The sequence below is a fragment of the Callithrix jacchus genome, chromosome 3 (assembly GCF_049354715.1).
Source record: "Callithrix jacchus isolate 240 chromosome 3, calJac240_pri, whole genome shotgun sequence".
NCBI lineage: Eukaryota > Metazoa > Chordata > Mammalia > Primates > Cebidae > Callithrix > Callithrix jacchus.
The window spans coordinates 24,765,474-24,791,815 of NC_133504.1; the positions used below are offsets into that span (position 1 = coordinate 24,765,474).

Sequence of the window (26,342 nt, forward strand, 5' to 3'; positions counted from 1 at the left end):
GTCTTTGAGCCTACACCCAGATTGTTGATGATGAAGTATTTCTGTTACTTGGTTTTCCTTCTACCAGTCTAGCCCCTTTACTGTACGACTACTGAGGTCCACTCCAGGCCCTGCTTGTCTGGGGTGCACCTATAGCAGCTGCAAAACAGTGAGGGATGCTAGCAGTTTCTTTTTCTGCTATCTGTGTCCCAGGATAATGCCTGCCAAATGTCAGTCTTTTGGATATAGAGGTGTCAGGGAGCTGCTTGAGGAGACAGTCTGTACTTTATATGAGCTCAATTGCTGAGCTGTGAGCTCTGTTGTTCATTCAGGGCTGTTAGGCTTCTATGTTTGATTCTGCTGCAACAGAGCTCATTAAAAACATCTTTTTTTCTCAAATTCTCTGTCTTGCAGGGTTCGGGCTTTATTTTTGGATGTCCGTTGAGGTGTCCTGCCCAGCTAGGAGGCAGTCTAGTCAGTGTTTGCCTGCCAAGGTTTCGCCCTGCTGTTGTGTGGTTTCCCCTGTTGCTGTAGGCTCTGTTCTTCTGCTGCAGTCTCCGCCACGGGCTACGCCGTGCGGCGGAGTCTCTCTGTTGTAGCAGGTTGCCTTGGCAATGGTAGGCTGCATCAGCAGTGAGCCTGTATCTCAGTAGGGGCGGGTTGCCTCTCTAATGGTGGACACCACTCTCCCACAGAGCATCTCAGGGACTGTCTGCATGGGGAGCATTTGGAATCACGGTTTTGTCCGTCCCACTGGGCTACCCCAAACGCTGTGTCCCTGCAATCCCCTGGGCTGGCTCATTTTCTGAGTCCCATTGAGTCTCAAGTCCAGCCCTTTCAAGTCTCAGGTTGCCAGTTCAACAGGGCACCCGGACAATCGCGCCCTGTGGGGAGTGCTGGGTAGGGCCGGCTGCCGCCACCCCGGCTGCCAGCTTCACCAGGCGATACCTCTGCCTTGTGTCCCACGTCTCTTTTATACTTGGAATTTCCCCGTTCTGTGGGCAACAAAGATCAGTCTGGAAATGCAGCTCTGACTCACCTCTCCGCGAATTCAATGAGAGCTTCAATCCTGGGTTGTTCTCACAGCGCCATCTTGAGTCCTCCTCAACCCTGGTTTATCTGATGATTATGTGCCTTGGGGTTGCCCCTCTTGAGGAATATCTTTATGGTGTTCTCTGTATTTCCTGGACTTTAATGTTGGCCTACCTTGCTAGATTGTGACGTTCTCTTGGTTAATAACTTTAAGAATGTTTTCTAGCTTGGAGTCGTTTTCTCTATCAAATTTAGGTACACCTAATAAATGTAGATTAGGTCTTTTCACTTAATCCTGTATTTATTGGAGTCTTTGTTCATTTCTTTTCACTCTTTTTTCTCTAATCTTCTCATTTCATTGAGATGAGTTGATCTTCAATCTCTGATATCCTTTCTTCTGCTTGGTTGATTCAGCTACTGAAACTTGTGTATGCTTTGTGAAGCTCTCCTCCTGTGTTTTTAGCTCAATCAGTTCATTTATATTCTTTCCTATGCTCTTTGTTCTCATTAGTATTTTGTCAAGATTCTTAGTTTCTTTGCGTTGGCTTAGAACGTGTTCTTTTAGCTCATAGAAGTTTGTCATTATCCACCCTCTGAAGACTGTTTCTGTCAACTCATCAAACTCATTCTCCATTCAGCTTCATTCCCTTCCTGGTGAGGAGTTGTGATCCCTTGGAAGAGGTAGTGAGTTCTGGTTTTGGATGTTTTCATCCTATTTGTGCTGATTTCTTCCCATCTTTGTGGATTTATCTACCTGAGGTCTTTGTAGTTGGTGACTTTCAGATGGGTTCTCTGAGTGGACAATCTTTTTGTTGATGATGAAGTTATTTCTTTCTGTTTTTTGGTTTTCCTTCTTACAGTCAGGCCCCTCTGCTGTGGGACTGCTGAGGTCCACTCCAGGCCCTGCTTGTCTGGGGTGCACCTATAGCACCTGCAGAACAGTAAGGGTTGCTGCCAGTTTCTTCTTCTGTTATATTCGTCCCAAAAGGGTACCCACCAGATATCATACTGAGCTCTCCTTTATAGGTTTCTTTTTGAATATACAGTGTCGAGAAGCTGCTTGAGGAGAAAGTCTGACCCTTATAGGAGCTCAAGTGCTGAAATGTGAGCTCCATTGTTCCATTCAGAGCTACTGGGCAGGTATGTTTAAGTCTGCTGCAGTGGAACTCAAAACCGCCTTTTTTTCCCAGGTGCTCTGTCCTGGGAAGGTGAAGCTTTATTTATAAGTTCCTGACATGCTGCTGCCTTTTATCAGAGATGCCCTGCCCAGCTAGGAAATAGCCTACTTACAGTGTGCCAGCAGAGGTGTTGCTGAGTTGCCCTGGGCTCAGCCCATCTGCTGTGTAAAATTCCTTGCAGTTTTGTTTATAGAGGTATAGTTAGAACTCCCTAAGTAATGGCAGTGTACCTCAGTAATGGTGGACTGTCTCTGTAATTGTGGACTGCCTCTGTAATGGTGGACTGCCTCAGTAATGGTGGACTGCCTCAGTAATGGCGGAGTGCCTCAGTAATGGTGGACTGACTTAGTAACAGCAAACTGCTTTGTAATGGCAGACTGTCTCGGTAGTGGTGGACTGCTCCCGTAATGACTGACATCCTTCCCCCCCACAGAGCTGGACCTGGGATGGTGTACTTGCTGTGAATCTCTCAAATCAGAGCATTTCAGATTGCTGGTCTTTGAGGTGGGTGGAACCCACTGAGCCAAATTTCCTTGCTCCCTCTTTCAGCCCCCTTTCTTTTTCAGTTAAGTGGGCAGCCCTGTCTCCCAGGCATTTCAGACACCAGGTAAAATGGCCACCAAGATTTGTGTGAGTTTTTGTGCAGAGACCTGCTGTGCCAGCTGAAACAGCCATGCTGTAAAATCATGGCACTTTTCAGCCTAGGAATCTCCTGGTCTGTGAGCAGTAAAAATTCATCTGGAAATGCAGTGATCACTGGGAACTGCACTCCAGAGCTCTTGAATCTGATACCATATATTAGAAAGTCTCAGTCCTAAATATGTAAGCAGAATAAAATGCCAATTTATGCATTATATAGTTACCATATTAGAGAGATGGTTTGATTCTGTGTCCCACCGAAATCTCATCTCAAATTCTAATTCTCACATGTCAAGGGAGGGATGTAGTTGGATAATGGGGGTGGTGCTCCCATGCTGTTCTTGTGATAGTGAGTGAGTTCTCATTGTTCTGCATTGTTCTCGCTGGGAACTGCACTCCAGAGCTCTTCCTATTTGGCCATTTTAGATACTCCTTGAATGTAATTTTATCAGATTGTAAGCAAATCCTTCTGTTAATAACTAAATTAATATTGGTATGTATTAGTTAGTTTTCACACTGATATAAAGAAGTGCCCAAGACAGGGTAACTTCTAAATGAAGGAGGTTGGATTGACTCACAGTCCCACATGGCTGGGGAGGCTTCAGGAAATTTAACAGTCATGAGGGAGGGGAAGCAAATCACCTTCTTCACCAGGCAGCAAGAAAGAGAAAAGTGAAGGAAAAATTCCAAACACTTATAAAACCACCAGAATTCATAAGAACTCACTCACTATCACAAGAACAGCATGGAAGAACCACAACCCATCATCCAACTACATCCCTCCCTTGACATGTGGGAATTAGAATTTGAGATGAGATTTCTGTGGGACACAGAATCAAACCATCTCTCTAATATGGTAAATATATAATGCATAAATTGGCATTTTATTCTGCTTACATATTTAGGACTGAGACTTTCTAATATATGGTATCAGATTCAAGAAATACAGGGGTAAGAAAAATAATATATTTATTTAGAGAATTAATCTGTCATACTATTTATTTTTATGATTTACTATTCCTTTACATTTTAATGGAAATATTATTTGATTCATAGATATGCTTTTATGGAACTGATGCCTCTTTAAACACAACCACACCACCTTTTATTTTCCTTCATTCATTGATTATCATATGACAGGGCTCCTCCATGTCTTTCATTTGCTATGAGAGACAGTTCTGCTTTGTACCTTCAGCATTTCTAGCTATCTCTTTTAACACTCAACCTCATCCTTCGCACCAATGATAGATTTGCTTCACTTGGTAACACTTAAGTCAAACCCTAAAATCATAACTTATGGCTAATATGAACTATCTATGCTTCTAATTTTTGCTAAGAGTCTTCATATAAGTAATTATATTAAAGACATATAGACTCATGTATTATTCAAGATCAAATAATCTACAATAATGAAGCCAGTCTTTGTACAAGTAAAGAAATTAAGACCCAGGGAGGTGGCTGGCTTGCCAAGGCTGATTAATGAAATGGGCATATGGCAAATTTAAATCAAATTAGAAAAGATGGTTTTTTGTGTTTTGGGGTTTTTTGCTAACCATTTTGGTAACATCATTTACCCTCTTTAAGAAGTCAATTGTGAAACATGGAAGTTTTGTTGAAATTATTTTGTTAAAATGAACAACATAATTCACTTAAACAGAAAACTAAGTAGTCCATAAATGAGTAAGCAGATGTAGCAGCAATTAGTATTGTAGTTATTAGGAAAATGAGACTGTTGAGCTTTCCATATGAGACTGATGCTGGGGACACACTGAAGACCAGAGTGAGAGTTAAATCATGAATACAAGATAATAGTTCAGGTAGTGAGAAGTTAATATTCAATTGCCTAGAAGTGAGTCATTTAAAAGAAAACTAATAATAGTGTGAATTCCTCTTTAATTATTAGTTTAACTTTCCAGCTCATAGAAACATAATAATATTTTTAATGATATTAAACTAACTTAGGGTCTTGAATCTAGAATCTTCAAAAAGAATGATTCTGAGGGAAAAATTAAGAAACCTTGACCTTTGTTTATTATATATTATTTAATTTGCTTCATTTTTCTTGGTTCAAAAATAGTTTCCTGCTGCTTAAAAGAAGGGATGTGACCATGTATAAATTTTTAATTCAGATTTTTACAATTGAATATTTTTTTGAAAAAATAATTACCTGAAATTCATACATTTATCCAGTGGAGCTGCTGTCAGAAGAACAATTTCTGAAAATGTTCAGAGTTTTTCAGCCAGCTTAGGTTTTGTACTTCATTCATGGAAGCAAGTTGTAGCACCATATTGATAATAATTTAAAACAACTAACTGCAAATGACCTTTGGTATATCAAAAATTAGATGTGTGCTCAAAGGTGAATCTTTTCTGCACCTAAAATGTTCAGAATAATGTATCTCATTGTGCTCTTTCCAGATATAGCTCTTACCTGTCCTTCCTCTCGCCACAGTTGCCAGGCAACCAATCCCATAGCCTGAGCCAAATGTGTCTTTCCCTATCATGTTGCTTTGCTCATCTTTACTTACACATTGACTACCATGACTTCATCACTCTCTTAGAAATAGTTGCTCTCTCTTAAATGGTGCTTTCAAAATATGGTTAAAAACCAACAAACAAAAAAGATGATTCCCATGTATATGTAATTTATACATGTTTTCATATTATGTATAATACATAGGTATTAAATTATGTGTTCAGTTTTTAATGTTGTATCTTCATCTACTTGGCTAATTTTTCTAAGAACAAAAAATTTTTATAGATTATGAAGAACACTAATTCCGAGAACAATCTCTGATGCCAAACCAAACACATTTTGCGTCATAGGATACATTTTTTTTAACTTTAAGTTCTGGGGTACATATGCAGAATGTGCAGGTTTGTTAAGTAGGTATATATGTGCCATGGTGGTTTGCTGCACCTATCAACCCGTCATCTAGGATACATTTTTATGAAAGGAGTCTGGCAATACAAAAATCTCTTCCATTATGAATAATTATATCAGATCTAGTTGGGCAGATGATAGCTCATCGAGTTGGACAGGTGATATCGCGTAGAGTTGGATTTCTATAAATTTGTTTAAGTACTCCTGTATTCTGACAGTAAGACTTACAAATGCATTTGTATATTGCTGATGATTATATTTCACTCCAGCAAATCCTGACTAGCATTAAAATTAAATTAAAAGTACCATTTTTATAAATATACTTTAGTAATTAGAACACGTTTACTTAGTGTTCAGTATCTTCTAAATTGGAAGGAATAAGAACAACTAATCTGTTTTACTTCAAAATTTATTTTATATGTACCCCAGAACTTAAATTATTTTAAAAAATAATAGCTCAATTTTAGGGAGTCAAAGTTTGTACTTACTTTGTCATTTTACTTTTTAAGAGTTCATGTCAATTTCACAAATTTCTAATAAATCTTCAAATAGTTAAAGAATTTACTTGTAGTTATATTTACTCTTTGAATTAAATATCAAATATTTTCTAAGTCTTTTTTTAGTAGAGAAGGGGTTTTTCCATGTTGCCTGGGCAAAACATTTAAAAATATATTTCAAAATGTTTCCAAACGTCTAAAATGTTTGTAATTTTTGGGACTTTCTTACTGATAAACTTAGCTCAATTACTGAGCACTATCAATACAATCTTATTTCTTAAACTAATTATATGGTTCTCATTAAAAACCCTTGTTTCTACAATTAAATTCTATCAATTATAAGATCATGTCAAAAGATTTTCAATAAATTATTAATGATGATAAAATTATTTTCTAAGTCATAAAAGATTATATTTATAAAAGAAATTTATTAATACAACACTTTTTAGTTTCCAGATATCATTAGAGTTTTTTAAGTTATATGTGTTTAAGAAAGGAGAATAATAGAATGATTTATAATCATTTGGATATATATCCAGTAAAGGGATTGCTGGGTCAAATGGTATTCTGGTTTTAGATTCTTGAGGAATCACCACACTGTCTTCCACAATGGTTGAAGTAATTTACACTTCACCAACAGTGTAAAAGTGTTCCTGTTTCTCCAGATCCTCTCCAGCATTTGTTGTTTCCTTTTTAGTGATCGTCATTCTTACTTGTGTGACATGGTATCTCAATGTGGTTTTGATTTGCATTTCTCTAATGACCAGTGATGATGAGCTTTTTTTTTTTTTTTTTTTCATATGATTGCTGGCTGCATCAATGTCTTCTATGGAGAAGTGTCTGATCATTATTGTGACACTTTTCATGATAGCAAAAAGTTGGAATTGACCCAAATGTCCAGCAATCATAGACTGGATAAGCAAAATGGGGCACATAAACACTTTGGAATACTATGCAGCCATAGAAAGAAGGCTGAGTTCATGTCCTTTGCAGGGACATGGATGAAGCTGGAAGCCATCATTCTCAGCAAACTAACACAAGAACAGAAAACCAAACACTACATTTTCTCACTCATAAGTGGGTGCTGAACAATGAGAACACATGGACACAGGGAGGGGATCATAACACACCGGGCCTGTCAGGGGGTGGGGGCCTAAGGGAGGGATAGTAGGGGGTGGGGGAATAGGTGAGGGATAGTATTAGTGGAAATAACTAATGTAGATGATGGGGTGATGGATGTAGCAAACCACCAAAGCACATGTATACCTATGTAACAAACATGCATGTTCTGCACATGTACCCCAGAACTTAAATTATTTTAAAAAATAATAGCTCAATTTTAGGGAGTCAAAGTTTGTACTTAGAAAAAACATTAAAAGTAAATATGCCATATATTAATGACAAAAAAAAGAAAGGAGAATGAAATGAAGAAAAATAGAGATATAGAGTTGGGATGTAAACCTAAGCACAGGACATACACATCCTATTTTTTTATTACAATCCTATTTTGTTATAATAAAATACTTTTCACTGAATTAAAGCCCAAACTTGCTTATACTGTCTCCTCATGTATCTGAAGAACAAATAATTTTGCATAATTTTCTGTCTTATTTTATTGCAAACAGTGAAAATTCAGTGCAAGGAGAATGTTTTAATTTTTTTTTAAATTTCTCTCTGCTGCATTTTTGTAATTTATAAACCTTTAAGTGCTATAGAACAATAAAAATTTTTCAGTCATTGTTTTATTTACCACTAGGATCTTGTGTCAACTGTTTTTCAGGAAAAAAATTGCATGTTTCTTTTCTCCCATTGTATCTGTTATAAAATGAATTCTGTAGCAAGCCAAGGTTTTAATGTGATCTTTTGGCAGAATGTTCAAAACTGAAATAAAGAGAACTGAAACTACGATATTTGAAACTATGATAGGCTTCATGAAAATATTTTTCTAAGAGAGAGAGAGAATAATCAATGTCTAATAGCCACCTTGATTTTGACAAAATTTGAAACACATAGTTCAAACATTTCCTTATAATGAAAGTCCTTAAAATGTCTCTTGATAGTCTGTTGGGACCAATATTTTGTAGGTTTGACATATTCATAAAAAGAAAACACAAAGCTAAGGAAAAATAAGTTTGTAGTAAAATTTCTATTCTTATCCTGAGATAGGCATCATATTACTCTCTCCACAAGCACTTTTAATAAATGAATATTGAACTACAAGACTTTTAAATATTAAATGTTCTGTATGAATTCTCAGTTACTTGTTTTCTAATTTTTAATCCATTTTCCTGTCTCTGTATAAATTGTTCACACAAATAGGCAAAGGAATAAAGCAATTTACTCAGAGTGGAGAAACAAATAATTGTAAGTTTAGGTAGCAGAAGAGAATGGATTTTTTCCAAGTTATTCTATATCAAAGCTGCATAGATCTATTATAAGGCACTTTTACACTCTAAAAGGAGATTCACTACTAGTAATTTGACTTTCTAAATACTGGTAAATGCTGTAAAATTCTAATTCTTTATTTTTGTTTTTCTAAAGGTGAGCCATTTTTATTTTTAGGCACCCAGTGAATTAAGTGTGGTTGTTTTTTTTTTTTTGAATATTGTTCCCAATGGAATGCGAGGACAGCTCTTTTGTTTGCTTTTTTAATTATACTCTAAGTTTTGGGGTACGTGTACAGAACATGCAGGTTTGTTACATAGGTATACATACGCCATGGTGGTGTGCTGCATCCATCACCCCATCATCTACATTAGGTATTTCTCTTAATGTTATCCCTCCCCTAGCCTCCCACCCCCCTGCTATCTCTCCCATTTTCTCACACACCCCTGACAGGCCCCAGTGTGTTATGTTCCCCTCCCTGTGTCCATGAGTTCTCATTTGTTCAACACCCACTTATGAATGAAAACATGCAGTGTTTTGTGTTCTGTTCTGGTGTTAGTTTACTGATAATGAAGATTTCCAGCTTCATTCATGTCCCTGAAAGAACTTAAACTCATTCTTTTTTAAGGCTGCATAGTATTCCATGGTGTAAGCCACTCTTATTTTTAGGCATCCAGTGAATTAGGTGTTTTTTGTTTTAAATTATTTCTAACAGAATGTGAGGACAGCTTTTACGAAGGTGCCAGATGTGTGAGTCCTTGATTGCTGAGCAAGTGTTTCTTCTGTTTCTGGGGCTATCACAAGTGTTCACATGAAGAAATATCACTATCATTTATATGTGACTAGCAGAATATGTTTAAGGAACATATTCTTGTTTTAAAGAGGCAAGTATTGAGATATAAATCAAAAGATTATAATGATAAATATGGCATGAAATAAATTGAAAATGAGAATAGTTTATTGATTCTAATGTATCTTCAGCAGTTAGAATGGCAGTGGAGAAGAGGAATGAGCTAATATAAATGTATATTTTTAAATAAATATGCTCAATATGCTTGCTTTATTTTTTTAACAGGATGAAAGAAGCAGGAGTAGGCCATAGGCAGTGGAGGGGTTCCATATCATCCACCTGCAAGCAGTGCCCACTGGGCTATTCCAGCCCTGTTTGTGGTTCAGATGGTCATACCTACTCTTTTCAGGTAAAGACACCTACAGTCATTTAGTATGAAATAAGTGATACGTACTTATTAGTAAATGATTAAAACCACTGGTTATTCAATGTGATAATTCAAATTATTCATTTAACTTATAAAACAGTATGAATAATCTCACAGATTTGGAATATGATTCAATGTATATTTGTCTTTTTCTGTATCAGAACTTTTAAGGTTTGAAATACTAAAGCTATAAACCCTCAGATATGAAAACCAACATTTCCTTTGTTGCATGAAAAGAGGTCAGAAACATTAACATGCTGTGCAATAGGTTTAGTGATCAATATTATATTAACAGCAATAAATGTGCCTCAATCTGTCACTACAATTACCTTTTTAAATATCATATCTTGTCTCTTATATTGTCTCATTTAAGGCTTCAAAAAACTCTTACTAGATGAAAAACACAGGATTAGAAAGGACATTTGGCAAGTTTCACATATTTAGTTGGCATTGAAGCCCGATTTGCTGTCATCTCTGATTCAGTGCCTTTGCTCTCTCTTCCACATTATTCTTCCTCCCAATTAGTTGTCCCATATTGTTAAAATATTTTGGTATTTTTACAAACATACCTAAATAAGACATCGATAAATTTTCGTAGCTTATATTACAGAACGGAAGGAGTTCAGGCTCACTGTCTTTTACCTGAAATCCTGGGGATGAATACATTTACAAATTTAGATTTTAAAAAATACGTATTTTAGAAAGATAGTGTAGCATATTATGCAGTGTCTCTAGAAGGAGCTTACCCTAAAATTAAATGATTAGGCTGGGTGCCATGGATCATGCCTGTAATCCCAGCACCTGGGAGGCTGAGGAGGGCAGATCTCCTGAGTCAGGAGAATGAGACCAGCCTGGTCAATATGGTGAAACCCCATCTCTACTCAAAGTACAAAAATTTTCCAGGTGTGGTGGTGGGCATCTGTAATCCCAGCTGCTAGGGAGGCTGAAGCAGGAGAATCACTTGAACCAGGGAGGCAGAGGTTGCAGTGAGCTGAGATTACACCACTGCACTCCAGCCTAGTTAATAAGAACAAAACTCTGTCTCACAAAACAAGAGCAACAACAAAATGATATTAATATTTCTTTAAGCAACAATTTGAATATTTTTATTAAAGAGTATACATTAATTCCATAAATAACCTTTCCTCAGTTCATATCTGATTGTGCTTACTGCAAAGTCATTTCTAGAATTTTTTTTTTTTTTTTTTTTTTTTTGCCAATCAGTTTGAGCTTATGAGGTTGCTCAGGTTAGCCTTGAACCGATGACCTCACCTTCGCAAGCGCCATGAGCTCCGGCGGGAGCCACTTTGGACCCCCATTTCTAGAATTTTTTTACCTTTTATATGCTTTGGTTTTGTGGATACCTGCTTATGAATCATAACTTGTCTGAGCAAATATTTGCCTACAGCTTCCACTTGCCTTTTACAACTACAAATCTGGGTAAGAACACTACCATGCTCTTAATTAAATACATACATAATACATGCCAGGTGCCAAGTGCTGTGTATCCTTAGTGAAGCTGTCATATGTCTACCTGCTAAACTCATAGATGTATACAGAAGTGGAGTTATGGGTAGGAGAAGGCATCCTTCCAACAGTTTCTTGCTCTTGGTGAAATTAACATGGTAAGGGCCTTGGATTTGCAAGTTTACAGAATTCATGTTGTTAGAGAGTGAATCTAACTCATATTAATTCCCACAGGAAAATGAAATATAAATAATTATACTGATTTATTGACTTACAATGAAGGATGCAGACTGTAATATTCAAATGCATAGGAATAGCTACAGAGGAAGAAACAAATTTAATCCCAATTTTATCTAGTGAACAAAGATGGTGGAACAAATTGAGTCAGCGGTAGAGAGATTGGAAATTTATACTGGCATCCAGATAAGTATGTCCTTCTCAACATTGGAAATATGTGCCAGACATCCATAGGTTTGTGCCTAGGATGCCATTATCCCCAGAGAATGCTAACAGAAGTCTGCTGACTTCTGACCTGTTTGGGACTCTTTGTAGGTTGCTCCTAGCAGGTGATCTCTCCTTTCCCAATTTAGTTTCATAGGACACCACGTTACAATTATACATGGAACTCCGAGACTTGATTGATGATGTTAGAGTTACATAACATGTAAGAAATAGTCTTCATATTCTCATTCAAGACTGAAAGCACCTGGTATAAGTAGATTAATTCAGGTGTATTTTCAATTCATTGGAGTTTCCTCATTTTTCTCCTTGTGTATGGGGCACATAGTGATACCTTGGCTTATTAATCAGCTGGCCTTATTAATATTTTCAACAAAACCAATCTTATAGATAATCCATATTTTAATTATTATTTTAATATTTATTTGCATAAATGTCACTTTTAACAAATGCTTTCTTTATACAGAAAGACATTACAAGACACATGCTTCAAATGAGTATGTCTTTAATAATCCTAAATCACCATTTTTATTTCTGTTAATTCTAATTTAGCTTAGTGACTTTTCCACTGTGGACCATCCATTCTGATCTTCAGCTTTTGCATTGACAGCAATGAGGCTGAGCTACACAACACAATAAAAACTAAGTGGAATATTTGTACAGTAAGAATTTAGGTAAAACTATACTTACTAATGTTTTTTAAGACTTTATTTGATTTGAATCTCAAATTAAGGACATCAACTTGCCCCCCTCCATAAGAAATTATTGCTGAGGCTATTGAGATACTGGATCAAGAGCAAAGACCACAGAAGCCAGTACCCTTTTGTAAATGTCATTTTATTACATTCCCAACACCTGCTTGTCAGAGTTGAAAATAGAAGATAGCTAAGAGATCACAAGATCTTTCTTCTGGCTCTTGGCTCACCTAATTTTGTGAATAAACTTGCAAATTATGACAGGGCAGATGTGAACACATTTGAGGTCATTACCTCACCTCCATACAGTTGGTGCAGGAGTTGGGGATGTGGTGGGAAAGAGGGTTGTCAGAAGGTACACAAAGAAAGACTTTACTCAAATGACATAACTAAGATATAATTTTGAAGGTAAACTTCGTTATGCAATGTGACCAGTTTTGAATAATTATTTTATTGGAGTTCAAGCTTTGAAGTTAATTAGCATTTCTAGAAATCCTCAGCAGAGTATTTTAAAAATGCATACACAAAAGAAAAACTGAACAGAGAACTATGCATTAATAGGCTTACTTGAAAAAACCATGGGACATTTATGATTTTCATAAAAAGTATTTTTGGAACTTTGTCTTTTTTCCTGTTAAGAAAAATGATTTACTGTTTTTAGAACCATATTTAATCTTTCTTCTTAAAAGAATCAGTGTTCTCTGAATTCTTTCAAATTCAGCAATGCCAGGAAAATCAAGATAAAGTCTGTTCAAGGTTGTTTGAGAGGTAATCATTCTTGAAATTGACACAGAAGACTAAAGCCTTTATTTCTTTACTTCAGGCAGTCTATTTTGATTGTATTGTCAAGCTTCAGTAAGAACTAGGAATTGTTCTTCAATATAGTGTCTGTGTTAGACCATGGTTATGTTCATTATGTTTCCCATGGGCACAAGTCAATAAACAACACCAATGTTTTAAACTTTAGTAGAACAGTGTAATATAAAATCCTGAGGAAAACAGTGGATGATTTGAAACTCTCTTCTATCATATTTAGTGATGCACTGCTTGGCAATTGAACTAATCAAGGTGAAATCTTTAGAAATCAGTATTGTTCATAAAATTGTGTGTGTGTGTGTGTTGTGTGTTTTGAAGGAAGGCAAATATAAAGCTTTCCTATTTTAGACTAGTTTCCAAATCCAGCTCTAGAGATGCTGCTTAAATTGGGTTGGAATGGGGCCTCATGGATTTGAATTTTTAAAACTCCTCATGTCACTTTTATGTGTAGCCATGGTTGAAAATCATTGTGCATCCCTTCAAATTATTGCCTTTGAATACTTAAATATAAGGATATAGGGTAGAAAGGTGTGTGTGTGTGTGTGTGTGTGTGTGTGTGTGTGAATGATAACATTAGCATTAAAGGGGAAGCCTTTTTTATTACAATTCAAAAATTTCTAAGTTTCAATTATCTACTATAATTGTTATTATTATAGTTTAAGTTCTGAGGTACATGTGCAGAATGTGCAGGTTTCTTACATAGATATGCATGTGCCATAATGGTTTGCTGCACTCATCAACCTGTCACCTTCATTAAGTATTTCTCCTAAATCTATCCCTGCCCTAACCCCCCACCTCCCCACAGGCCCTGGTGTGTGATGTTCCCCTTCCTGTGTCCACGTGTTCTCATTGTTCATCTCCCACTTATGAGTGAGAACATGTGGTCTTTGGTCTTCTGTTCTTGTGTTTGCTGAGATTAATGGTTTCCAGCTTCATCCATGTCTCTGCAAAGAACATGAACTATTCCTTGTTTATGGCTGCATAATATTCCATGGTATATATGTGCCACATTTTCTTTATCCAGTCTATTGTTGATGGGTATTTGGGTTGATTCCAAGTCTTTGCTATTGTGAATAGTGCCGCAATAAACATACATGTGCATGGGTCTTTATAGCAGAATGATTTGTAATCCTTTGGGTATATACTCAGTAATGGGATTGCTGGCTCAAGTGGTATTTCTGATTCTGATCCTTGAGGAATTGCCACACTGTCTTCCACAATGGTTGAACTAAGTTACACTCCCACCAACAGTATAAAATTATTCCTATTTCTCTCATCCTCTCCAGCATCTGTTTTTCCTGACTTTTTAATAATTGCCATTCTAACTGGCATGAGATGGTATCTTACTCTGATTTTGATTTGCATTTCTCTAATGACCAGTGGTGATGAGCTTTTTTTTCATATGTTTGTTGGCTGCATAAATGTCTTCTTTTGAGAAGTGTCTGTTCATATCGTTTGCTCACTTTTTGATGTGGTGGTTTGTTTTTTTCTTGTAACTGTAAGTTCTCTGTAGATTCTGGATATTAGCCCTTTGTCAGATGGATAGATTGTGAAACTTTACTCCCATTCTGTAGGTTGCCTGTTCACCCTGATGATAGTTTATTTTGCTGTGCAGAAGCTCTACTATAATGTTTTAATCTTTCTGTCATTTATTTTTTTCACATCTGAGGCATGTTGTTACTTTCTCTTAATAGTTACTAATTCATGCAACTATATGCACATTTTGAAAGGTAGATAATTTCTGACATCTAATTATGAGAAGATTGTTATGTTACACTTTTTAGTATGTAGTTGTTCTATCTTCTTTCCTCTGACTATTTAGAGCTGAGACCACTTGATTTTGAAAGATCTATATTATCCTAAAATGTAAGCTATACTGTCAGAAATGGCTGTGCACTCTTTCTATTTGACCTGCTTTTCTAGTTAGGCTGGGTTTTTTGGCTGAGGTATGCCAACTCGGTCAATATTATGACACCAGCACATTATCATGATCATTTATGAGGATAAATTCTTATTATAGCACTTAACATTTAAAGAAATAATAGGAATGAACTTTATCAAAAATCTCAAATTTAAAAGGAACTTAAAAAAATATGTAGGACAAAATTCTACTTGATAAAGTCTCTGGTATAAAATCATATTCTACAAGTTAAACCTCTATATTTAAGGAGTGTTCTAATTGCCAGAAAAGCTTTCCTCTTCTTACATTGATTTTGTTTCCAACACTCCCTATCCTTATTCCCTGGAGCCAATGTTGAAGCACAAAATACATCCTCTCTTGTCTTCAGTTACTGGGAAAAATGTGAATTCTTAACTTTGCCACTTACAGTGAAGGAGACAGCTAAAAGACACCTGCAAAGCAGCTCCATAGATAGAATATTATTTAATTTTTACAAAACTTTATTCCCTTTCTTTTAGTTATCCCACAGACACATTTGTTTAGATAAGACTTATTTTGTATAGCCCACCTTCATTGAGTCTGAGACATTCAATATTGTTTTTAAATAGAAATCCAACCCTCCATTTTATATTTTAATTATATTGTCACATTTAATAAAATTATATAACTATGATATGAATTATGATCAGTTATTATTAAAAGATATTAGAAACCACAGAAATGGAATAGAGGTAAGCATAAAATTCATGTGAAAGAGATAAAAGTTTGGGGTCCTGTATAAGCCCTAAATGCTAAGAATGCTGCAGGCATCAGCTATTTCTTTTACATTTGATTGAGAGAGATCTCCGAGTGTGATTTTTGATCTTGTCAACCAAAATTATTTATTCAGGAGAAACTAATTAATATGCTCCTTTTCTGTACATATTACATGTGTGTGTCAAATATCAAGTCAAGATAAAATGTTTTTATCTATCAGTGGTATTTGAAGAATTATTAATAATCAATGAATTAAAATGCTTAAATATTTTCTGAAATATAGAATATACATAAATTTTAGTGATTCTGTTCTTTCATCCTAGATTTATTTTCTTCTCATAATGTTTTGTGTGTATGGAGCATTATGTGTTGAGAAAGTTAGTGTTTTATAATATACTATTTTATTAGTAGTATGTTTAAATGTACACATAAATGTAAGGGAAATGGTTTATAGCCATGAAGGATTTTGTCTTTCAGAAAGGAAAAGGAGAAACAAAATCACTCAATTTAAACACACAAACATGCTCTGTGTCTGTAAAAGTATTGTTCCAGGAAACTAGCTGCTTCCATTGTTTAATATTCAAAGAATTCTTCAGTTATATAGAGTGCAACATCACATTGCTGTGGCGAAGATTATTTTTGCTTTGCTTCTAAGTTATTTCATTGACTAAATCACTTTTCTGCAACCTGTATTATGTTGAAGAAAGTAACATTATGTTAATGTTTTATTTCATAGTCTGTATTATCCTAAAAAGTAAAATATACTTAAGAATCATGATTATCTCTGGAAGAATGATTTATTGAAGTTGCTAATGAGCATTCTGTATTTTTGAGGGTATATACTCTAATTTCTACCATACTTCTAATATCTGCCCCTCCTTCAGTTCCAGAAGTTTGCTTTATTTGTTAATTTATGTTTTTCTTTAACCTTAACAGGCTTACTTTCTTGACCTGTTCAAGATCTCTTGAGTTATAAATATTAACCGCTGCATTTCATAGAGTTTAGAAAAGTATTACTAATTTCCAAATTTATACATTGATATATTTTGAGATTCTAACCTTCATACTTTGACGTGTCAGACTACATGTTAAAATGGTATTTTATAAAACTAAGTGATATTTAAGAGTATATGTAATTTTATTTCCTTAACACATAATTTATTAGGAAAATGAAAAGTTGGTAAATCTATGCCTCTTTGCACAAACAATAAATGGCTTTTAAAATTGGGATTCTGATACACTGTCTAGATCTGAAAGATTCTGAACTACCTGTTTTACTTTCTCCCATGCCAATTCCACAACACACTAAGAAATGGTTTCTGCTCCCACCCCTTCACCAAAACAGTTGGACAACGTTCATCAGGAATGTAGAATGTAAAAAAAGTTAGTTATTATTCCAACATCTATTCCTCATTAGATGAAAATGAAGTATTTAACAGTATTAGGAGTTCCTTTTTTTTTTTTTTTTTTTAGACGACGGAATTTTGCTCTTGTTACCCAGGCTGGAGTGCAATGGTGCTATCTCGGCTCACTGCAACTTTCACCTCCTGGGTTCAGGCAGTTCTCCTGCCACACCCTCCTGAGTAGCTGGGATTACAGACACGCGCCACCATGCCTAGCTAATTTTTTGTATTTTTAGTAGAGACGGGGTTTCACCATGTAGGATGGTCTCGATCACTTGACCTCGTGATCCACCCGCCTCGGCCTCCCAAAGTGCTGGGATTACAGGCACAGTATTAAGAGTTTTATATCATCTTCTCCTTTTTTGTTTGTTTGTGTTTTTATAAATCCTTGATTGGTCGTTGACTTGATCAATGACTGGTGACTTTGAGTAGCCTTCTAAAAGAACCCAGGGTACATTGCTCCAGAATACTTTCATCCCTGTCCCTCTACTTTGACAGATATTTCTAGGTCCTAAATTATTTTCCTAATGCCCCAATCAATGGTTCCCACAGATTGGTGCCAGTGACCTGTCTGTGGGGAAGGTATAATATAGTAAGTCAGAGGCACAGGTGCCTGGTTTTTGTCTACCATTTACAATAACTTGTGTTTTGATCTTGCAGTATGATAACCCATGGCCTTTTCACTGAATTAACTTTCATAACTTCATATATACATGTCTGTGTGCATATGTATAGTATGTATGTACATTTATACATCAAACATTTATGTAGAGCATATGTTCTGGCAAATGCTTTAAATATTTTAAATATATTAACTGGTTATTATCCATCCTTTATAGATGAAAACTGTGATGCACAGAGAATTTAAGTCATTTGCCCAGTGTTATTCAGCTAAGTCCAGAGCCCATGTTCTTAATTACATTTCTAATGTAAAATTGAAGCAGATTCATTTTTTTAATTACCCTTCTTTTTTTTCTATATTGCTACACATAATGTCGTGACTACATTTATTTGAATCACTAAAAAGTCATAATATAGGGCTTTTAAATTTATTGAGTTGTTTGTTTCTAACTGGCTTAAAGCCTGTGATATTAGATAAATACTCAAAATTATATTTTTAGTTATGCATGATAAACCTAACATCAAATTTCTACAACTCTTACTTGTAAAAAAAGTCGTCTATGTCTTCTAGAAGCTTTAAAATTTTAACTTTTAGGTATAGGTCTATGATACTGATCAGTTTCTGTGTATAGTAGAAGGTAGGGCTTTTTGTTTTGTTTTGTTTTGTTTTGTTTTAGTGTAGCCAACCACGCCAGGTGGGGGTGGCTTATGCCTGTAATCCCACCATTTTGATAGGCAAAGGTGGAAAAATTGCCTGAGCTCAGGAGTTCAAGACAAGCTTTGGCAACATGGCAAAACCCTGTTTCTACAAAAACTTTTTTTTAAGTAGCAAACCAGTTGCAGAATTATTTGTAGCATCTTACTTCATTGGATTGCTTTGATGTCTTTGTCAAAAGCAAAACGGTCTTAAAACTGTGTGTCTGCTTCTGTCTTTATTATGTTCAGTGAATAATTGTCCTTAAGCCTGTATCACATGTCTAATTTGCTGTACCTAAATGTTAAAACTTTTGAAGTCAGGTGCAAAGTCCAACTCTGTTTAACTTTTTTAAAAAGTTAAAAGTTTTTTAACCTTTAAGCCTTAAAAGTTAAAGTTTTAAAACTTCTTTGGTGTTTTAAAATTTAAAATTGCTTTGGTGTTTACCCTTTGCATTTCCATATGAAATTCAGAATCAGTCTGTCGATTTCTATAGAAAACAAGCTAAAACCATTTTTTGATATTGTGCAGTACTGAATCTTCAAATCCACAGGCTTGGTATATCTTTTTATTTAGTTATATTTCATTAATTAATGTTTGGTAATTTTCAGTATTGAATTTAATAATGCCCTTTGTTAAATTTGTTAAGCATTTTTTTATTAGCACTATTGTAAATTTAATTTTAATTTAGTTTTTAACTGTTTGCTGATAGTATATTGTTATACTGTTAATTTTTTGTACTGACTTTTATATTGCCACTTTTCTAAGTTCACTTATTATTTCTAGTAATGTTTGGTAGATCTGTCCAGAATTTTTACATATAATATCCTTCTCTACAAATAGAGGCAGATTTATTTCTTCCTTTTTTATATTTTTATTTCTTGCCTTAGTCCCAATTTATAAGAAAAGTGTTCACTATTTTCAACATTAGGTATGAAGTAGGCACTGATAGATTTTTGTATGTAAAACAATGAAAACTTTTAATAAAGCTTAAGCCCATGTTAATTAACTTTTTTTATAGCCATCACACAATAGAACACATAATATCAATGTCTACATCTTATCTTACTGTATACTGAAAAAGGAATAACACCATATATATTCACTTGTGGAATTTTTATGTTAACATTTATATCTTAGAGATCTTGTATTTTATGAACAGTCCATCTAGTTTGTATTTGTAAGGAACCCATTTGTCTAAAAAATCCCAAACTATGTCAAACATGTTTAAATATATATGTTCTTTAAGAGAAGTGTAATGATAATAATACTATGCATGAATACTAGCTGCGGTAATGGAAGTACTAGTAATATTTGTAGTAATTGCTAAAATAATTGTGCAGTAATATCAACCAATATTCTAGATATTTGATGTGTAGTAACTTAATGTTTTAAAATTTCTAAGACTTTTTTAACAATGATCAACAAACTATAGGAAAAGACTCCCACACAATAATAGTGGGAGACTTTGATACCACATTGTTAATATTCATAAAAACTAGATGGACTGTTAATATTCGATGGATCAACAAGATAGAAAATTAACAGGAACATTTATGATTTGAACTCAGACTTGGAACAAGTAAACTCAGTGAGTATTTATAGAATTCTTCACCCCAGGTCCACAGAACATACCTTTTTTTTTTAGTATCACATTACACCTATTTTGAAAGTGACCAGATAAATGGAAGCAAATCACTCTTTAACACTTGCACAGCATTTCACAGATTTAAATGAAATATTGGTTGGCTGTTTGTTTGTTATTTTCTTTCCTTATTCCTTCCTGTCTCGATTGTTAAGCACAATTATCAACATAAAAGAGGTTTTTAATACCTATTTTTAGATCGCATTCCAGCCTGGGCAATAGAGCAAGATAGGAGTTCTCTCTCCCCCTTTTCTCTTTCTCTTTTAAAAAAAAAGAAAAAAAGAAAAAGAGAAGCCCAGGGCATCCATGAAGCTGGTTAAATTACAGTGCTAGAAATGGAGCACAGTTAAGCTCACACACATTTAACCATGGCACTGCACTGTGCAGTAAAACTCCCAGCTAGATCTTAATCGATGCATTTATCACATGTAAATTTTACCCTAATAATGTCCTTTGTAACATTAATTATTCACTTTGCCAAAGAAAAAGAACATGGGAGGCAATGGGAGAGATACAAAGAAACTGTATACTTTTCAACTCTCCAAAAAATTGTAGAAAAGTAAATAGGTTATCCATGTGTATCTATAAACCAACCTCTTTTCATCATCCCCATTTTTCTCCCCTTCCCAGACGCTAAAACCCCCAAATCTACTCTCCACTTTCAGGGGCTGTAAACATTCTTTTAGCTACCACATCTTTCTGTGTCTGGCTTATTTCAATTAATATAATGTTATTCAGATATAAACCTAATAATAGCATGTGCCACCCTTACTATGTTACTAGAAGTTATTTCAGCTAAGTTTCTCAGAAAGTTTCTAGGTAATTAGAGTAAATTTACGTACAGCACCTTTGCCTTTCTTTTCATCAAAGGCATACAACTCCTATAAACAAACAAAGTATTCTTTTAAAAAATTAACATATCATTAATTCATGATGTGTGTTAATCAGTGTTTTAAATTAATATATTGATGAATGAATTAAGTTAATGTATTAATTTATATATGTATTAACTGACTTTTTAAACAATGCTATGAGATATATAACAAACTAACACACACTAATATTATTCCCATTTTAATCAGAAGGAATATGAAAAAGATTTTAAATAAGTTCATAGGGGCATAGAACTAGTAAAGAGTAACTCCAGTAATATGGCTATGAATAAAAATATGGATAATATAAAAGTAATATCATAAAATGATCTCATATAACATGTAATTAAACATGCTAATTTTATATGAATAACAATACACAAATGATTTTTTTATTGCATTTTAGGTTTTGGGGTATATGTAAAGAAAATGCAAGATTGTTGTATAGGTACATATGTGGCAGTGTGATTTGCTGCCTTCCTCCTCTTTACCTATATCTGGCTTTTCTCACCATGCTATCACTCCCCAACTACCCACCCCTCATGGTCCCTCCCCATCTCCCCCCCAACAGACCCCAGTGTGTAGTGCTCCCCTCCCTGTGTCCATGTGTTCTCATTGTTCAACACCCACCTACGAGTGAGAACATCAGGTGTTGATTTTCTGTTCTTGCATCAGTTTGCTGAGAATGATGGTTTCCAGGTTCATCCATGTCCCTACAAAGGACATGAACTCATTATTTTTGATGGCTGCATAATATTCCATGGTGCATATGTGCCACATTTTCCCTGTCCAGTCTTTCATCAATGGGCATTTGGGTTGGTTCCAGGCCTTTGCTATTGTAAACAGTGCTGCAATGAACATTTGTGTGCATGTGTCCTTATAGCAGAACAATTTATGATCCTTTGGATATATACCCAGTAATGGGATTGCTGGGTCAAATGGAATTTCTATTTCTAGGTCCTTGAGGAATTGCTACACTGTCTTCCATGATGGTTGAACTAATTTACAATCCCACCAGCAGTGTAAAAGTGTTCCTGTTTCTCCACATACTCTCCAGTGTCTGTTGTCTCCAGATTTTTTAATGATCGCCATTCTAACTGGCGTGACATGGTATCTCAATGCAGTTTTGATCTACATTTCTCTAATGACCAGTGATGACGAGCATTCTTTCATGTTTGTTGACCTCATGTATGTCTTCTTTTGTAAAGTGTCTGTTCATATCGTTTGCCCAATTTTGAATGGGCTTGTTTTTTGCTTGTAAATCTGTTTGAGTTCTTTGTAAATTTTGGATCACAGCCCTTTGTCAGATGGGTAAACTGCAAAAATGTTTTCCCATTCTATTGGTTGCCAATTCACTCCAATGACTGTTTCTTTTGCTGTGCAGAAGCTGTGGAGTTTCATTAGGTCCCATTTGTCTATTTTGGCTTCTGTCGCCAAAGCTTTTGGTATTTTGGTCATGAACTCCTTACCTACGCCTATGTCCTGAATAATTTTGCCTAGATTTTCTTCTAGGGTTTTTATGCTGTTAGGTCTTGTGTTTAAATCTTTAATCCATCTGGAGTTAATTTTAGTGTAAGGTGTCAGGAAGGGGTCCAGTTTCTTCTTTCTGCACATGGCTAGCCAGTTTTCCCAACAACATTTATTAAACAGGGAATCCTTTCCCCATTGCTTGTGTTTGTCAGGTTTATCAAAGATTGGATGGTTGTAGATATGTTGTGTTGCCTCCAAGACCTCTGTTCTGTTCCATTGGTCTATATGTCTGTTTTGGTTCCAGTACCATGCTGTTTTGATTACTGTAGTCTTGTAGTATAATTTGAAGTTCGGTACTGTGATGCCTCCCACTTTGTTCTTTTTGCTTAGAATTGACTTGGCTATGCAGGCTCTTTCATACAAAGTTTAAGGTGGTTTTTCCCAGTTCTGTGAAGAAGGTCATTGGTAGCTTGATTTGGATAGCACTGAATCTATAAATTACTTTGGACAATTTGGCCATTTTCACGATATTGATGCTTCCTAACAATGAACATGGAATGTTTCTCCATCTGTTTGTGTCCTCTCTTATTTCTTTGAGCAGTGGTTTTTAGTTCTCCTTGAAGAGGTCCTTTAGGTTCCTCGTTAGTAGTATTTCTAGGTATTTTATTCTCTTTGTTGCAATTGTGAATGGCAGTTCATTCTTCATTTCACTCTCTCTAAGTCTGTTATTGGTGTATAGGAATGCTTGTGATTTTTGCACATTGATTTTATATCCAGAGACTTTGCTAAAGTTGATTATCAGTTTCAGGAGTTTTTGGGCTGAGACAATGGGGTCTTCTAGATATACCATCATGTCGTCTGCAGAGACAAGTTGGCTGCCTCCTTTTCTATTTGAATACCCTTTATTTCTTTTTCTTGCCTGATTGCTCTGGCTAGAACTTTCAGTACTATATTGAATAGGAGTAGTGAGAGAGGGCATCCTTGTCTAGTGCCAGATTTCAAAGGGAATGCTTCCAGTTTTTGCCCATTCAATATGATATTGGCTGTTGGTTTGTCATAAATAGCTTTTATTATTTTGAGATACGTTTCATCAATACCCAGTTTGTTGAGGGTTTCTGGCATAAAGGGCTGTTGCATTTTGTCAAAGGCCTTCTCTGCATCAATGGAGATAATCATGTGGTTTTTGTTTTTGGTTCTGTTGATATAGTGAATTACGTTTATAGACTTGTGTAGGTTGATCCCGCCTTGCATCCCCGGGATGAATCCTACTTCATCATGCTGGATAAGCTTTTTGATGTGCTGTTGCAATCGGCTTGCCAGTATTTTATTGAAGATTTTTGCATCTATGTTCATCCTGGATATTGGCCTGAAGTTTTCTTTTCTTGTTGAGTCTCTGCCGGGTTTTGGTCTCAGGATGATGTTGGTCTCATAAAATGATTTGGGAAGGATTACCTCTTTTTGGATTATTTCGAATAGTTTCAGAAGGAATGGTAACAGTTCCTCTTTGTGTTTCTGATAGAATTCAGCTGTGGACCCATCTGGACCTGGGCGTTTTTGGGTGGCAGTCTCTTAATTGCTGCCTCAACTTCAGACCTTGTTATTGGTCTATTCAGAGTATTGACTTCTTTCTGGTTTAGGCTAAGGAGGAGGCAAGTGTCCAGGAATTCATCCATTTCCACCAGGTTTACTAATTTATGTGCATAGAGTTGTTTGTAATAATCTCTGATGATGGTTTGAATTTCTGTGAAATCTGTGGTGATATTCCCTTTATCGTTTTTTATTGCATTGATTTGGTCATTCCCTTTTCCTTTTTATTAATCTGGCTAGTGGTCTGTCTATTTTGTTGATCTATTCGAAAAATCAGCTCCTGGATTTATTGATTTTTTTAAAGGGATTTTTCTGTCTCTATCTCCTTCAGTTCTGCTCTGATCTTAGTTATTTCTTGTCTTCTGCTGGGTTTTGAGTTTTTTTGATCTTGCTCCTCTAGCTCTTTCAATTTTGACAATAGGGTGTCAGTTTTAGATCTCTTCTTGCTTCTAATGTGGGCACTTATTGCTGTATATTTTCCTCTAGAGACTGCTTTAAATGTGTCCCAGAGATTCTGGTATGCTGTGTCTTCATTCTCGTTGGTTTCAAAGAACATCTTTATTTCTGTTTTCATTTCATTGTTTATCCAGTCAACATTCAAGAGCCAGTTGTTCAGTTTCCATGAAGCTGCACGGTTCTGAGTTCGTTTCTGAGTTCTGAGTTCTAATTTGATTGCACTGTGGTCTGAGAGACTGTTTGTTATGATTTCCATTCTTTTGCATTTGCTGAGGAGTGATTTTCTTCCAATTATGTGGTCAATTTTAGAGAAGGTGTGATATGGTGCTGAGAAGAATGTATATTCTGTGGATTTGGGGTGGAGAGTTTTGTAAATGTCTACTAGGTTTGCTTCTTCCAGGTCTGAGTTCAAGTCCTGGATATCCATGTTAATTTTCTGTCTAGTTGATCTGTCTAATATTGACCATGGGGTGCTAAAGTCTCCCACTATTATTGTCCAGGAGTCTACGTCTCTTTGTAAGTCATTAAGAGCTTGCTTTATGTATCTCAGTGCTCCTGTATTGGGTGTGTATATATTTCGGGTCATTAGCTCTTCTTGTTGCATTGATCCTTTTACCATTATGTAATGTCCTTCTTATTCTCTTTTGATCTTTGCTGCTTTAAAGTCTATTTTATCAGAGATGAGAATTGTAACTTCTGCTTTTTTTTTTTGCTCTCCATTTGCTTGGTAAGTCTTCCTTCATTTCTTTATTTTGAGCCTTTGTGTATCCTTGCATGTGAGATGGGTTTCCTGGATACAGCACACTGATGGGTTTTGGCTTTTTTATTCAATCTGCCATTCTGTGTCTTTTGATTAGGTCATTCAGCCCATTTACATTTAGGGTTAATATTATTATGTGTGAATTTGATACTGCCATTTTGATGCTAGTTGGCTGTTTTGCCCATTAGCTGATGCAGATTCTTCATTGTGTTGATGCTTTTTACCATTTGGTGTGTTTTTGAGCTGGCTGGTACTGCTTGTTCCTTTCTATGTTTAGTCCCTTTTTCAGGAACTCTTGTAAAGGAGGCCTATTGGTGATAATATCTCTGAGTTCCTGCTTGTTCACAAAGAATTTCATTTTTTCTTCACTTATGAAGCTTAGTTTGGCTGGATATGAAATTCTGGGTTGAAAGTTCTTTTCTTTAATGTTGTTAATATTGGCCCCCACTCTCTTCTGGCTTGTAGGGTTTCTGCTGAGAGATCTGCTGTGAGTCCATTGGGCTTCTCTTTGTGGGTAACCCGAGCTTTCTCTCTGGCTGCCCTTAGCATTTTCTCCTTCATTTCAACCCCGGTGAATCTGATGATTATGCGCCTTGGGGTTGCTTTTTTTGAGGAATGCCTTTGTGGTGTTCTCTGTATTTCCTGGACATGAATATTGGCCTGCCTTGCTGGGTTGGGGAAGTTTTCCTGGATGATATACTGAAGAGTATTTTTCAGCTTGGATTCATTCTCTTCGTCACATTCAGGTACACCTATCAAATGTAGATTATGTCTCTTCACGTAGTCCCATATTTCTTGGAGACATAGCTCATTCCTTTATACCTTTTTTTCTCTAATCTTGCCTTCTACTTTTATTTCATTGAGTTGATCTTCGACCTCAAATATCCTTTCTTCTGCTTGGTCAATTCAGCTGTCGAAACTTGTGTATTC

The 26,342-nt window shown here is 35.6% G+C and overlaps 1 protein-coding gene across 4 annotated transcripts in view; it reads left to right on the forward strand.

The window, feature by feature from the left end:
• SPOCK3 (SPARC (osteonectin), cwcv and kazal like domains proteoglycan 3) overlaps nt 1-26,342 on the forward strand; it is a 670,557-nt gene that overhangs the window by 429,047 nt on the left and 215,168 nt on the right. For all 4 annotated transcript variants that reach the window (XM_054252809.2, XM_008992482.5, XM_078366313.1 and 1 more), the window contains one exon: nt 9,670-9,793. In XM_054252809.2, the coding sequence (XP_054108784.1) occupies nt 9,670-9,793 (124 nt within the window). The remainder of the gene's footprint in view (nt 1-9,669; nt 9,794-26,342) is intronic.